Source organism: Calidris pugnax, unplaced genomic scaffold (genome assembly GCF_001431845.1).
Source record: "Calidris pugnax isolate Ruff unplaced genomic scaffold, ASM143184v1 scaffold127, whole genome shotgun sequence".
In the NCBI taxonomy this organism is placed as follows: Eukaryota; Metazoa; Chordata; class Aves; order Charadriiformes; family Scolopacidae; genus Calidris; species Calidris pugnax.
Genome location: NW_015090883.1, coordinates 15,445 through 28,589, shown reverse-complemented (window position 1 = coordinate 28,589; position 13,145 = coordinate 15,445). Strand labels below are relative to the sequence as shown.

The following is a 13,145-nucleotide window of genomic DNA, read 5'->3' as shown; positions in this document are numbered from 1 at the left end:
GAAAACCCAGTAAGTGAAGGCTTTATTGAAGTCAGCAGGACTTTTATTACAGTTTTAGACTGCAGTATCAACAGTATTAGATTCTTCCCTGATATCTATAACTGAAATGGCTGTTTTTTCCAGGGATATTCTCTTTAATATTGAAGGACGTGCTTAACCCCTGCATTTCAAACATGATAAATTCAGAAGAACTGCTCCATAATCTTCATCCCCAGCTCTGTCAAAGCAGCGTTGTTGTGACCTGCCAGAGTTGTCTTTCTTCAGCTAAATCTTCCTTCTGAACAGACTGCAACGCCCGGAATTATGGCTGATTATGCCACTGTTTTCCTGTAAGGACAAATACTTGAGAAGGATTTAAGATGAAGCGAACAGACACTGACGTTTTCCCTTGGGATTCCAATCAGGATTAAACTCGATGAGTCCAGGCCAAAAGGAAAGTGCATTAAAAGCTGAAGGCCATCTCCAGATCGTCGCTGGCTCCTCCTTGCCTTGTTTACAAAGTTTAATGGGAGGAGGTTCTGAGAAGAGACTCAGTTGCTGTTTGATTTGAGATCCCAAATAAATGAATAGAATGAATATTGATTAGACCCTTTTCTGCAGAATTTGCTTTCCATTTCCTTTTGTGTTATCTTAAAAAGACAATCTGTAATACAAGAAATCCTTCGTGGAACAAATCTCTGTTGTGCCAGATCACAGCTGCCTTTCCCTTTTCCTGACAAGATAATTGCAGCCGAACGCTCCGCAAGCACCAGGGGTCATAAAACGTGGCGTTCCTTGAGGTGGAACCTGTGTTAATTGCAAGTACGTGGCTGACACACCTCTTTATTTCTGGTACGACACCGCGTGTTGCACAACGTTCAGTCGTAGAGGAGCACAGAATATAATTAGCAGCGTAGCAACACCGTTGCTTGTGCGAGTGTAGAAGAGACCCTTTGTTTCCCTCTTCTTTCCCTGTGTTTCAACCGATATGGATCACGCATCCCCAATCCAGACCCGTCAGCATCCGTGCTGCGAAGGAAATCTTGCTGCTGGAGGGCATTGCCTCGCCAGGGAGGCTGTAGGTGTAAGAACTGAAGCAGTGATGGTTGCTTCTGGTTCGAGGAACCCACAACAACTTATTGTTGTTTAGACAATTATTCTCCCACCCCATCACCCCTCCCCACCTGGGAAGGGGAACTAGGAAAAAAACAAGGAAACCCGAGGGCTGAAATATAGACAGATTTAATAGAATAAGACTAGATAGTTAGCATTAATAACACTAAAGAACCAATATTGATCCTGATACCAATATAAAATACCCCAGGACTATCCCCATCCCACCCCAGGGAGCCGTGCACTCCCTGCAGGGACAGCCAGTGTGGGACCCTGCGAGGGCTCAGGGCTCTGGCACCGGGGCAAGGAGTTCTCAGGATCCCAGCCATCGAGGGAGAGAGAGAGAGATGTCGTAGAGGAGCACAGAATATAATTAGCAGCGTAGCAACACCGTTGCTTGTGCGAGTGTAGAACAGACCCTTTGTTTCCCTCTTCTTTCCCTGTGTTTCAACCGATATGGATCACGCATCCCCAATCCAGACCCGTCAGCATCCGTGCTGCGAAGGAAATCTTGCTGCTGGAGGGCTTGGCCTCGCCAGGGAGGCTGTAGGTGTAAGAACTGAAGCAGTGATGGTTGCTTCTGGTTCGAGGAACCCACAACAACTTATTGTTGTTTAGACAATTATTCTCCCACCCCATCACCCCTCCCCACCTGGGAAGGGGAACTAGGAAAAAAACAAGGAAACCCGAGGGCTGAAATATAGACAGATTTAATAGAATAAGACTAGATAGTTAGCATTAATAACACTAAAGAACCAATATTGATCCTGATACCAATATAAACTACCCCAGGACTATCCCCATCCCACCCCAGGGAGCCGTGCACTCCCTGCAGGGACAGCCAGTGTGGGACCCTGCGAGGGCTCAGGGCTCTGGCACCGGGGCAAGGAGTTCTCAGGATCCCAGCCATCGAGGGAGAGAGAGAGAGAGAGAGAGAACTCCTCTGCAAACCTTGTAATTTCTATTGAATATGTGTTATTTCATGGTATGAACTAACCCTGTTGGCAGCTTGGGTCAAGTGCCCGAGTCTTGCTCCTCCTCATCCCCAAACCTGGTGACCTTGAAAACATTGAGACCTTGGAACCTGCACCCCAGAGCTGGGGATAAAGTACGTATTTTCACCAATTCAGATGCTAGAGTCTTAAAAGTGCAGTTTTCCCAAGCATTAAAAGAGACTTTACTAAAAAGTAAACGAACTGAAAGAGAAATTAATTAATCCTGTATTGCCCAACCCAGGACATCGCTGTCTCTGGGTGCCTTTTGGAGTGAATACCTGCCCTGGATGGCTCTGACTGCTGGTTTCCGTACTGGGGGCTAAGACCAGCCTTGCCCGCTCCCAAGGTCTAAGAGCATTTTGTGTTCTTCCTTTCTAATTAATATTCACTAGGGTTAATTTTTAAATGTGTTTTCTGGGTTTGGCAGTGAAGTTTCACTGCTCGTTACGCCGCCGCAGCGGATTTATCCACCACGGTTTGGGGACGAGACGAGGGATTTCATACCCAAAGATCAACTTCATGTTCACAACAGCCCATTTCCCAAAGCCAGCTCCTTTCGCCCCAGTTCTCCCTCTTCTTTTGGTGCAGGATGTTCATCTTCTGTTCCTTTCCCTGGACGCTCCATGAATTGTGCATGAAGTTTCCTGGGAGAAAAAAATAAAAATAATTGTGGACTATTCGGCAGCTGTTATTTGTATGGAAATCATCGCTCACGCTGCTCGCCTGGAGGAAATGGCTGCAGGAATCCTACCCCCACTTGCTTTTATTGCCAAGTTTCGTTGCTTAAAACTGAAACGCCTTTTTTTTTGGATCCGCCGGGAGGGACGCGGGCGGGCGAGGCGGGGAATGGTGCTGCGGGCGGGCGCCGACAGGGGGCGCTCTCCGCGGGGCTGGGCGGGGTCCCGGCCGTGAATGATCCTTCCCGGCATCCCCCGCGTCACCCCCGCGCCGCCGCCGCCGCCCCGCCGCGGCTCCACCGGCCCCGCCGCCATGGCCTTCACCTTCGCCGCCTTCTGCTACATGCTGGCGCTGCTGCTCACCGCCGCCCTCATCTTCTTCGCCATCTGGCATGTGAGTGCGGGCGGCGGGCGGGCTGAAGGGACCGCGCCTCGGGGTCCTGAGGGGACTGGGGAGCGGGCCTTGACGGGGGGACTTGGGGCCGGGCCTTGAGGGGGGACGGCGCCCCGCGGCCCTGAGGGGACTGGGGACTGGGCCTTGAGCGGGACACGGCGCCCCACGGCCCTGAGGGGACTTGGGGCCGGGCCTTGACGGGGGGACGGCGCCTCGAGGTCCTGAGGGGACTGAGGACACCGGGCCTTGAGGGGGGGACGGCGCCTCGAGGTTCTGAGGGGACTGGGGACACCGGGCCTTGAGGGGGCTGGTCGCCCGACGGCCCTGAGGGGGGTTAGGGAGAGTCCGGTCGCCCCGCGGCCCTGAAGCGGGTGGAGGTGGAGGGGACGGCGGTCGCTCCGCGGCGCTGAGGGGCCGGGCCCAGAGCCGGTGCTGGCGGTGCGGCCCTTTCCCGTAAAACCGCCGCCGCTCCCCGTGTGGAGGCCTTGGCCAGGGGGGTCCGGACGCCTGCCCTGGTCGGGGAGGTGTCCGTCTGTCTGTCTGTCCGCCGTCTCCCCTGAGGCCGCCCCCCAAGGGTTTCTCCTCCCAGAGCCTTAGCGTCGGAGCTGGAAGCACCAGGGGGTCTCCTCTCTGCCCGGGGGCTGGCAGGGCGTCCCGGGCCGGGCAGAGCCGTGCTGGGAGCCCCGGAACCGCGTCTGGTCCCCATCGCCATCCTTAACCCTGAAGAAGCAGAAATTGGGCAGCGGAAACTGTGGATAAAGTGGATTTTTGAGTGCTGATATAAGATACATCCATTTCATTAAACAGTGCTTTAAATGAGTGCAGCCTTTTTAAAATAGCGGTTGAAAATGGTTTGGTCTGAAGTCAGTTTGGCGGCTTATTTAACAGAAATGATGAATGGAATGTTGCATTCTTTTCACGCTTTATGTTGAGACTTAGTTTTTGAAAATTTTTTGAAATAATTATTATTTTTTGGAGAGTTTTCTGTCTTGAAGCTGACAGGGGGAGATCCAGGAACCTACCGTGGATCAGCTGTAGCTGTGGGTACTGCTCTAGGAGAGGACGCGGGGAGGATGTTCTTGGCGCTGTGTCAAGCTTCGTAGTTATCCTTAACAAAAACCTGCTCCATTGTAATATCAGCCATGTCCTGTGAGCTTATTGGGGCTTATACTGAATATAGATCAATCTCATACCGATGATAAGATGGTTGTCTTAAGACTTTTTTAATGTTTGGTATGAACGTTCGTTCTGTAGAAGTGGCTTTTGTTGCATTTCATGGTGCCTCTTAGTCTGATTTTTATGGCAAGAAAAGGTCCGGTATCCAGGGTCTTTTTATGGATTCACCTTTTGGATGTATAAGTGGGATCAGCATTTACTGTGAGAGTAACAAGACACAACATTTAGCTGATTTTAAGATTGCTGTTGCTTTTTCTTCATTAACGAGCCCTGTCTCAGGCTCCTGCTGGCAACCAAGAGAGTTAAGCACGATATTTGGGGTCAGTGCAGTGGGGTTAAAAACTGCTGTAGGGGCGCTGGAAATTGGTTGCTGCTGAGGATTAAAAAGGCAGAGTGTGGGCAGCAGAGGGTGTGTCTGGAGTATCTTCTGCTTTCTTCTTTGTCAAATGCGTATTATTTATGACATTAGAACATACTCAGGAGAAGTTATGTTCCCGAGAATGGTGGCAGCACTCCAACTTTGCTATTCTGTACCAAAATGTTACTTTTCATGGATAAAAATACATTGTTGCTCTCAGACTGAAGAATCACAACTGTTTCAATTTTTTTTTCAGATTATAGCATTTGATGAACTGAAGACGGATTACAAGAACCCCATAGACCAGTGTAATACACTCAATCCTGTAAGTTGCCTGCTGAACTTTTTCTCTTTTCTTTAAATAAACATATGTGAAGTGATTTGGTTTTGATGTTACCTTGATTGACGAGGCAATAGAATTGCATCTGGGTGGACAAAACCTATAGCTGTTCAATACAAGTTCTAGGGAAGTTTCTTTGTCTGATTCTTTACTTTCAAGTTGAATATTCTGACTGTTATTAATCTGCTGCTGATCTTGTCAGCTGTCGTACTAACATTCTTTCAATCTGCTTTCCACATTTTTCGGCACAAAGACAGTTGAAAAGGTCAAAAAGATTAAAAGAGTCAAAATTGCATTAAAGGTGTGTACTGCTCTTCAGTTTAATGTTTTTAATGCCACTCCCCTTTCATTTTGTTAGGAACATTTGTAATACTATTAAGCTGTTTTGTTTAGTCTGCCTGTTCATCTGCTCGTTATTTGTTTGTTGGGGTTTATAACAACTTCATGGATTTCCGTTTTGTTTGCTTACCCAGTGAAGTGGGGAAAACTGTTACATGCCTGTTACACATGTCCTTAGCTGAAGTAAGTTCAGACAGAAATAAATAGCATTTCTCAAGCAAGATTTATTGAACCCTGAGATTATAGGAGACTAGTTCTTTTTTTTAGGTATTGGCTGAGTAAATTCTGATCTTGCCTGGGGACTTAGGTGGGTGAAACGTGATAGGTGTTATCTTCACTTCTTTGTTTTATGTTCCAGGATCAGGGGTGTATCTTGGTGTCCTCTTGGATGCAACTCTTGACACTCCTTGGTTTGTGAAAAGACTTACAGACAGACTGTTTCCTTGCGTCTGTAACAGGCCAATAATAAAAGGGGTGCTTGTTAAAGAGCATTTGGTTTGATACAGTTGGGTTTTGTGCATTTCTCATGGTTTTTACTGTGCCCAGGCTGAGGTAGAACGCAGGAGCAACGCAGCAGACTGCAACTGGACTGCAACTTTATTGCGTTTTGAAGAGTTAAGGAAGTTTTGCAAATTAAAAATTAATTTAGAGTAGCTGGGAGGGGGGGGAATGCGTGTTAGACATAGGGCACATCAATTGACAGTGAGTATTAAGAGCGTGCAAAGGGGTGGGGAGGAGGAGAGGCGATGGGCAAGGGGATATTGCACCCCAGAGAGCCAGGTTTGCTGCCCGGACAGCTGTGCATCTAACAGTTTCCCTTGCTTGGTCTGTTCTACTCTCATTTCTGCTCCGGTTCGGGGGAAGGCCAGTTCTCATGACATCGATGCATTATGATCTTATCTCCACCTTTGAAGTATTGTAATGCGCATGTTTAACGCAAATATTAACCTCCTGTTAACCCCCGTGCATGTAGTGTTTATTTACATGGTAGCTTTGGGAATTGAAAATATTAAATAACTAAATATTTGCTGGTCTTGTGGAAGTAGATTAGCCACTAAAAGTGAAGTTAAGATCCAGACTCTTGAGGGGAATCTGGTAAATGGTGCCGGACAAACACAGCGAAGCGTTGTTTTCCTGTAGAAAGAATCAAAAATCCTGGTAGGAACCGAGAAACCTCAGGAGAAAGATTAGCCCAAAATAGCAACTGCTTAATACACTGTTGATGCCTTCTCTTCCCTGCTCCTATTATAGTAGTATCTCTTCTCAGCAACAAGATTTCATCCTCCCTCACTTCCCTGATAAATATCACGGTAGAATATGATGTAGTTCATTTTCCTTAAGGACAACCAGGGAGGATAAAGTGTGGTAGATTTGAAAGAGTCAGGTATTTTGGTGTGGGAGTAGAGTATAATAAACAAGAGAAAGAAGAACGTGTTTTGAGATGTATAGTTAAATAAACTACAGCTTTTAAGAGCTGGTAAATCTGTCTCAGCAGGCTGCCAAATGCATTGTGTTTGGGGTAGGGTTGTTGTTGTTCCACTATAAATAACTGCTGAGTTGTAAATGGTAAGTACACAAAGAAGGATCTGGACAAAAATATTGACTTGAAACGTTTTGTGTCTGACAGCTTATTTTTGTTGATGCAAGTTTGCTTTGTTTGATATTCTTCATTCAGAGAAGCAGAATGTTGTAGCAAAGTAGGTGGTGAAAATGTCTGTTTGTTGGTAGTTTTTAGATTTCCAGGAAGATATTCTTGGGGTTTAAAAGAAGTGTCTGCTTAGAGAAAATGGAAAAAACTACAAAACACTGAAGCTTCAGTGTAGTCACCCCATTAAACATTTGTGATATCACACACAAAGAGGGGCACAGTGTGGGGGGTGTGTGTGTGCACACAGACAATTTAAATCTTTGGGTAGAAACGGAGTATTTTTCACGAGGAGATGTTTCAGCGATCCTGAGTTGAGAAGTCAAAAGCTTACAGATTTGCTTCTTCCCCAGTTCTGTGCTAAAGGAATAAATAATGTCACTTTGGGGGTGTCTTGTTTTAGAAAACTTTGGTCCTCTGGCGGGTGTGAGGTTTTGCTGGCTCTTTGCATGCCTTTAATCCGTGTATCTCTCCATAGCCTTCCTATTAATAACACTAATGCTACCTGGCATTTCACGCTTTGTGTGATTTCGTGGTAAACTGATAATTAGCTCTGTGGGCTTCTGCTGGCAAGCATGATGCTCTGAGGCATGGCTGGCAGGTACTGCTGAAGGAAAACAGAGCTGCCTTGTCTTCCCCAAGCCCCCCATGCGGAGCTGCCAGCACAGCCCCAGCCACTGCACGCCCCCGTGCCCCATAACCACTGCTCTTCTGGCTTGATAAAGCCTCTGCCAAGGATGCTCCATTTTGGCAATATTTAGGATTTGGACAAACTTGTGGGGGGGGGGGATGAACCCCAAAACCAAGCTGTGAAACAGGAAAAGGCAAACCATCTTTTTGCCTATAAACCGTTGCGTGGAGCATGTTCCCTACTGATATTTCTCTGTTGCATGAGCAGAAATATCTCCAGCTCTTCTGTTGTGAAGGTCATCTATAAAGCGTGGAATCTGTTAACGGTGCACTTCATGTAATAGAAGCAATAAAAACCTATTGATCTCAGCATTTAATTTTATAAATTTTTCTTCATGGCTCACAAATATCATGTGAAAACAGCAAGGCTGGTTGCTGTTTTCACTTTCTGCAGTCTTGTTAGTGTTGTGGTTTTTTTTAATAATATATTTTTTTTAAACAATAGCTTACCTCCAAAATAGATTAAACCCCACGCCTTTTGCTTTGGATAATGGAAATTTCTAACTCGTATTTTTCTTTTCCAGCTTGTACTTCCAGAGTACCTCATCCATGCATTCTTCTGTGTTATGTTTCTCTGTGCAGCAGAGTGGCTTACGCTGGGTCTCAATATGCCTTTGTTGGCTTATCATATTTGGAGGTAATATTGACCAGTCTGGTATCTCTCTATTTGCCTTAATTGTTACTCCTTCTCCCCTTGCGGCGTTTTCTGTGAAGTGTTTGGTGTCTTTGGTGAACAAAGATGCTTTCTGATGTGACACTGAGAAAGTTCATGTCCTGGCTGTAAAGTAAGAACCATCACTTTGCTTTCTGTCTCGTTTTTGTTTGTTAATCTCTTGTGCTGTGTCAGAATGCCAGAATGTTGTGTGCATTGAAGGCAGCTGGTGTGTATAAAGCGTGGAATCTGTTAACGGTGCACTTCATGTAATAGAAGCAATAAAAACCTATTGATCTCAGCATTTAATTTTATAAATTTTTCTTCATGGCTCACAAATATCATGTGAAAACAGCAAGGCTGGTTGCTGTTTTCACTTTCTGCAGTCTTGTTAGTGTTGTGGGTTTTTTTAATAATATATTTTTTTTAAACAATAGCTTACCTCCAAAATAGATTAAACCCCACGCCTTTTGCTTTGGATAATGGAAATTTCTAACTCGTATTTTTCTTTTCCAGCTTGTACTTCCAGAGTACCTCATCCATGCATTCTTCTGTGTTATGTTTCTCTGTGCAGCAGAGTGGCTTACGCTGGGTCTCAATATGCCTTTGTTGGCTTATCATATTTGGAGGTAATATTGACCAGTCTGGTATCTCTCTATTTGCCTTAATTGTTACTCCTTCTCCCCTTGCGGCGTTTTCTGTGAAGTGTTTGGTGTCTTTGGTGAACAAAGATGCTTTCTGATGTGACACTGAGAAAGTTCATGTCCTGGATGTAAAGTAAGAACCATCACTTTGCTTTCTGTCTCGTTTTTGTTTGTTAATCTCTTGTGCTGTGTCAGAATGGCGTTGTGCTGTGTGCATTGAAGGCAGCAAAGCTGTCAGACAGTGCAGGGGCACAGTAGTAGTGACAGTCCTGCTTCCTTCCTGCCACGGAGACACGGGCACTGCCTCTCCTTGTGCTGGCATTAGTCCTGTGCAGGGAGGAAATGCAGGAAACGGGAGGAATTTTACCAGTTGCCTGTGTTAAACTACAAGTCCAGCATCATTTTGTATTGAGTGTTCCTTCAGCGTGGCAGCTGGTGTGTGTTGTGTTAATGCACAGAGGCTGTAGGTTAACGGAGGGTTGTATGTTGGTCTCTTCTCCAGCTTTTCCAATCCATAAGGAATCCCATTTTTCATTTATTTATAAATTTGTCCTTTTGGTGTACTGGAGTCCACGTGGTTTAAGGCTGAGGTAGGCTATCACCACGCCTTCTGGGAAAGCCCTTCCGTGGGCATGTCCACTTTGGAGCTTCCTGGTGCTCTTCCAGTTCACCATCTCCTGCAGGGAGCTGAGGGACATTGCTCTAAGGGGCACCTTGGCTCGGTGCTGGTGTCACTCGGTGGGTGGGGGGGAGGAACCAACGTTTCCTGTGGCCCCACCACAAAACTAACTGTGCATCACTTTCAGGTACATGAGTAGACCCGTGATGAGCGGCCCTGGTCTGTATGATCCTACAACCATCATGAATGCAGATATTTTAGCCTATTGCCAGAAAGAAGGATGGTGCAAATTAGCATTCTACCTTCTATCATTTTTTTACTACCTATATGGGTAAGTTTGGTTGGTTTTTTCTTCTCTCCCATCTAATCTTTGGTCTGAAACTTTGTGCACAAGATAAATTTTGTAATGAAGAATATATATAGTGCTGAATTGCCTGAAAAAGAATTCATATCACCATTTATTCTATTTTAAATCACGTCTTAATTTAGTCAGAATTACTGATTTGAATCTGTCTACCACGACTGGAGGCTTGAAAGCTCTGAGCTTTTCTTCTTTTAAGCATAATATAATAACACCCCCCAAGTGTTTTCATTAAGAAGCTGGAACAATCCTAGTTTTAAAGTAGGTATTTTGATGTAAATGTGATTTTTATGGATGTCAAAGGTAGAAGGGTCATTCCAAGAGCGAAAAGAGGTGGGAGGCACTAAAGCCACCACCTGGTTCCTCCTCCCAGTTCTTCCCTCAAGCCAAAAACCGGAGTTCACATCTGCTTTGGGCGTGTGACACGGGCCCTGGTGTGTGGTGCTCCTTCTTCTCCACAACTCCTAGAGCACAGCTGAGGTAGTTCAGGCTCTGAAGGCATAGGCATGGTGTTTACAGAGGCTCCCTCTTACCGTGTCACTTGTTCCAGTGACATCTGGCTGTTGCATCACTTCATCTCTCACTTTCTGATGCCCTTTGGATGCTTTAGCGGCTTCGCGTAAAATCTTCGGTCACAACCCACCTCCCTCACACAGATTTGTTCCTTAGAGTATACGACTGTGTAATTAAATGTATAACACTAATCCAGACAGTGCATTTTAATATTCTTATTTTCTTTTCCAGCATGATTTATGTTCTGGTGAGCTCTTAAGAAGACATTCAGCAAGCTTTGTTCCAATTAAGTGCATGCAAAAGCCACAAACCATGGATTCTTTACAAGGAGAACCTCCTACCAAGATTAAATACGGAATCTGACGATCGCATTTCCATTAGAAAACAATGACTCCCCTATTTTTAAAATATTTCCACGCTTTATATTTGTGGAAAGACTGTTTTCTTATATTTTACCGGGACACTGAAATCAAAGAATTACATGTAAATTACCATAAAGATTACCGGGTTTTGAAAAGTTTTGACTTTGCACTCTGTAAGGAACAGCCGTAATCTTCGAGTAGGCGTGGGGGTACCGAGTAGCCGTAGGGCTGTAGGATTTTCTTTAGGCTGGGCTTCCTAGTGGCTCATTTGGACTTGCCTTTCCCCCCCTGTCCATCAGCTGCAGCTGGAGGTGCTGCGTGTCTCACCTGTAGGCAACCTCGGTCTTAAGAGATGAACTCGTGGATGCAATCGCAAAAATAGGAGCTCTGTTTCGGTTTATTTTATTATTATTATTTTTTTTTTCTATCTGGTTTGTCTTTCCCTGTATATGCATGGTTCAGATTTCTGTATTTTCACCGAACGTTAGCCTTGCTTTAACCTCGAGCATATGTCGTTGTGATGGGAGAAGTCAAATTGTCCATGAAGGGATGAATTTAAATGATGATGTTGTATTATTTTTTTTTTTTAAGCCTGTGCTGTCTTATTAACAAATGGACAAACCTACTACATTTATCAAGTCCAATGATGGAAATATTCTTGGGTTTAAGAGTAATGCTACAGACCTTTTGAAAGCAGAAAGTGAGATTGTGAAACTGCCCTGCTGTTCCTTAGTGCAATAAACAATAAAAACAAACAAAAAAAATATCCCAAATTCAGAAACACTTATTTTTACCTGGTGCCTTGTTTTGTTTTTAAATTGAACTGATACTTGCTGTATTCATCTGTTCGTTTCATGATGGATAATTGCGTTACCTTTTAAAAATAGAATGCTCAATCGAGTTATGTCTGGAAAAGGGAAGCTCTGATTTCCTGCTTTTTCTCCTGAGTCTGCAGCCAAACAGGAGATGGGGCAGGGGAAGATGTTTCAGCTTGAATGATAATTCCGCGTTGTAAATTGTTACTGCAACAGCTGCTTAATTTAGGAGGAATAATTAGGAATCTTTTTTTTCATTTGCCTGTGCTGGAGAATAATGAATAGTTTCCTGGTTCTAGTAAAATGGTTTTATATAAACTGTTTATTTGGTCTCTTGGGTGTTAGATGGAATAAAACCGGCAGGAATGGCTGAGCTGGGTTGTACCAGAATCCAGTTCCCCCAGTGCTGGGCATTGGCAGGGACTGAGGAAACAGAGTATGAACAGGGCAGGCGTTGGATATCTCGGCCTGGGAGAATGGCTTTGGAAATCTCCCTGTTACACGTGGCCTGAGCCAGGGGTTTGGTATCTTCTGTGTCCCTTGAATCACTTTTCTTCCATTACAGAATCACATGGGGTTGGAAGTGACCTCTGGAGATCATCTAGTCCAACCCTCTGCCAGAGCAGGTCCACCCAGAGCAGGTCCCACAGGAACGTGTCCAGGTGGGGTTTGAATGTCTCCAGAGAAGGAGACTCCACCACCTCCCTGGGCAGCCTCTGCCAGGGCTCTGCCACCCTCAAAGTGAGAAGTTCCTCCTCATGTTTAGACGGAACTTCTAACATTCAAGTTTGTGCCCATTTCCTCTTGTCCTGTCCCTGGGCACCACTGAAGAAAGCCTGGCCCCATCCTCCTGACACCCACCCTTTCAGTATTTATAGGTGTTGATCAGATCCCCCCTCAGCCTTCTCTTCTCCAGACTATAAAGACCCAAGTCCCTCAGCCTCTCCTCATAAAAGAGATGCTCCAGGCCCCTCATCATCTCTGTAGCCCTCTGCTGTCCCCTCTCCAGCAGTTCCCTGTCCTTCTGGAACTGGGGAGCCCAGAACTGGTCCCAGTGCTGCAGATGGGGCCTCCCCAGGGCAGAGCAGAGGGGCAGGATGACCTCCCCCTCATTAATTCAGTTCCTTCTTGAGCACTTCCATAGCCTGGTCTGGAAGTTATGCTGAAACAGCGAGTGGAATTACTCAGTATTTAAAAAAAAAATATTAAAAATACTTGTTTCAAAGTTCTGTCAGACTTCATTTGGTGCCTCTAAGCTCTTATTTTTTTTTAGGACATATTGAAAATTTCCCCTTTTCCACCTTATTTACACCGAGCGTGATTGAACAGACCTTCATCGCGTCATCTGTCGAAGCGGAGAAGTCTGTTTAATCTCTTCTTGATTGAAAGTCCTGCTGTGGCTTTGTGATTATCCCTTCTCCTCTGCAAATGTTCCCTCCCTAAGCTGGCGGAGCCCGGGACTGGTGTCATCAG

The 13,145-nt window shown here is 45.4% G+C and overlaps 1 protein-coding gene across 2 annotated transcripts; it reads left to right on the top strand.

Moving 5' to 3' along the window:
* The first annotated feature begins 2,975 nt into the window (after positions 1–2,975).
* Positions 2,976–11,990, top strand: CNIH1 (cornichon family AMPA receptor auxiliary protein 1). Of its 2 annotated transcripts, XM_014947049.1 has the most exons (5): positions 2,976–3,158; positions 4,949–5,017; positions 8,231–8,343; positions 9,809–9,952; positions 10,727–11,990. In XM_014947049.1, exons 1-5 carry the CDS (start codon positions 3,000–3,002, stop codon positions 10,752–10,754), a joined length of 513 nt encoding a protein of 170 aa, XP_014802535.1. In that variant the 5' UTR covers positions 2,976–2,999; the 3' UTR covers positions 10,755–11,990. The 2 variants fall into 2 exon arrangements, 1 of the variants encoding a protein (XP_014802535.1); XR_001412599.1 differs by lacking the exons at positions 2,976–3,158; positions 4,949–5,017; positions 8,231–8,343 and adding an exon at positions 8,846–8,987.
* Positions 11,991–13,145: the final 1,155 nt, after the last annotated feature.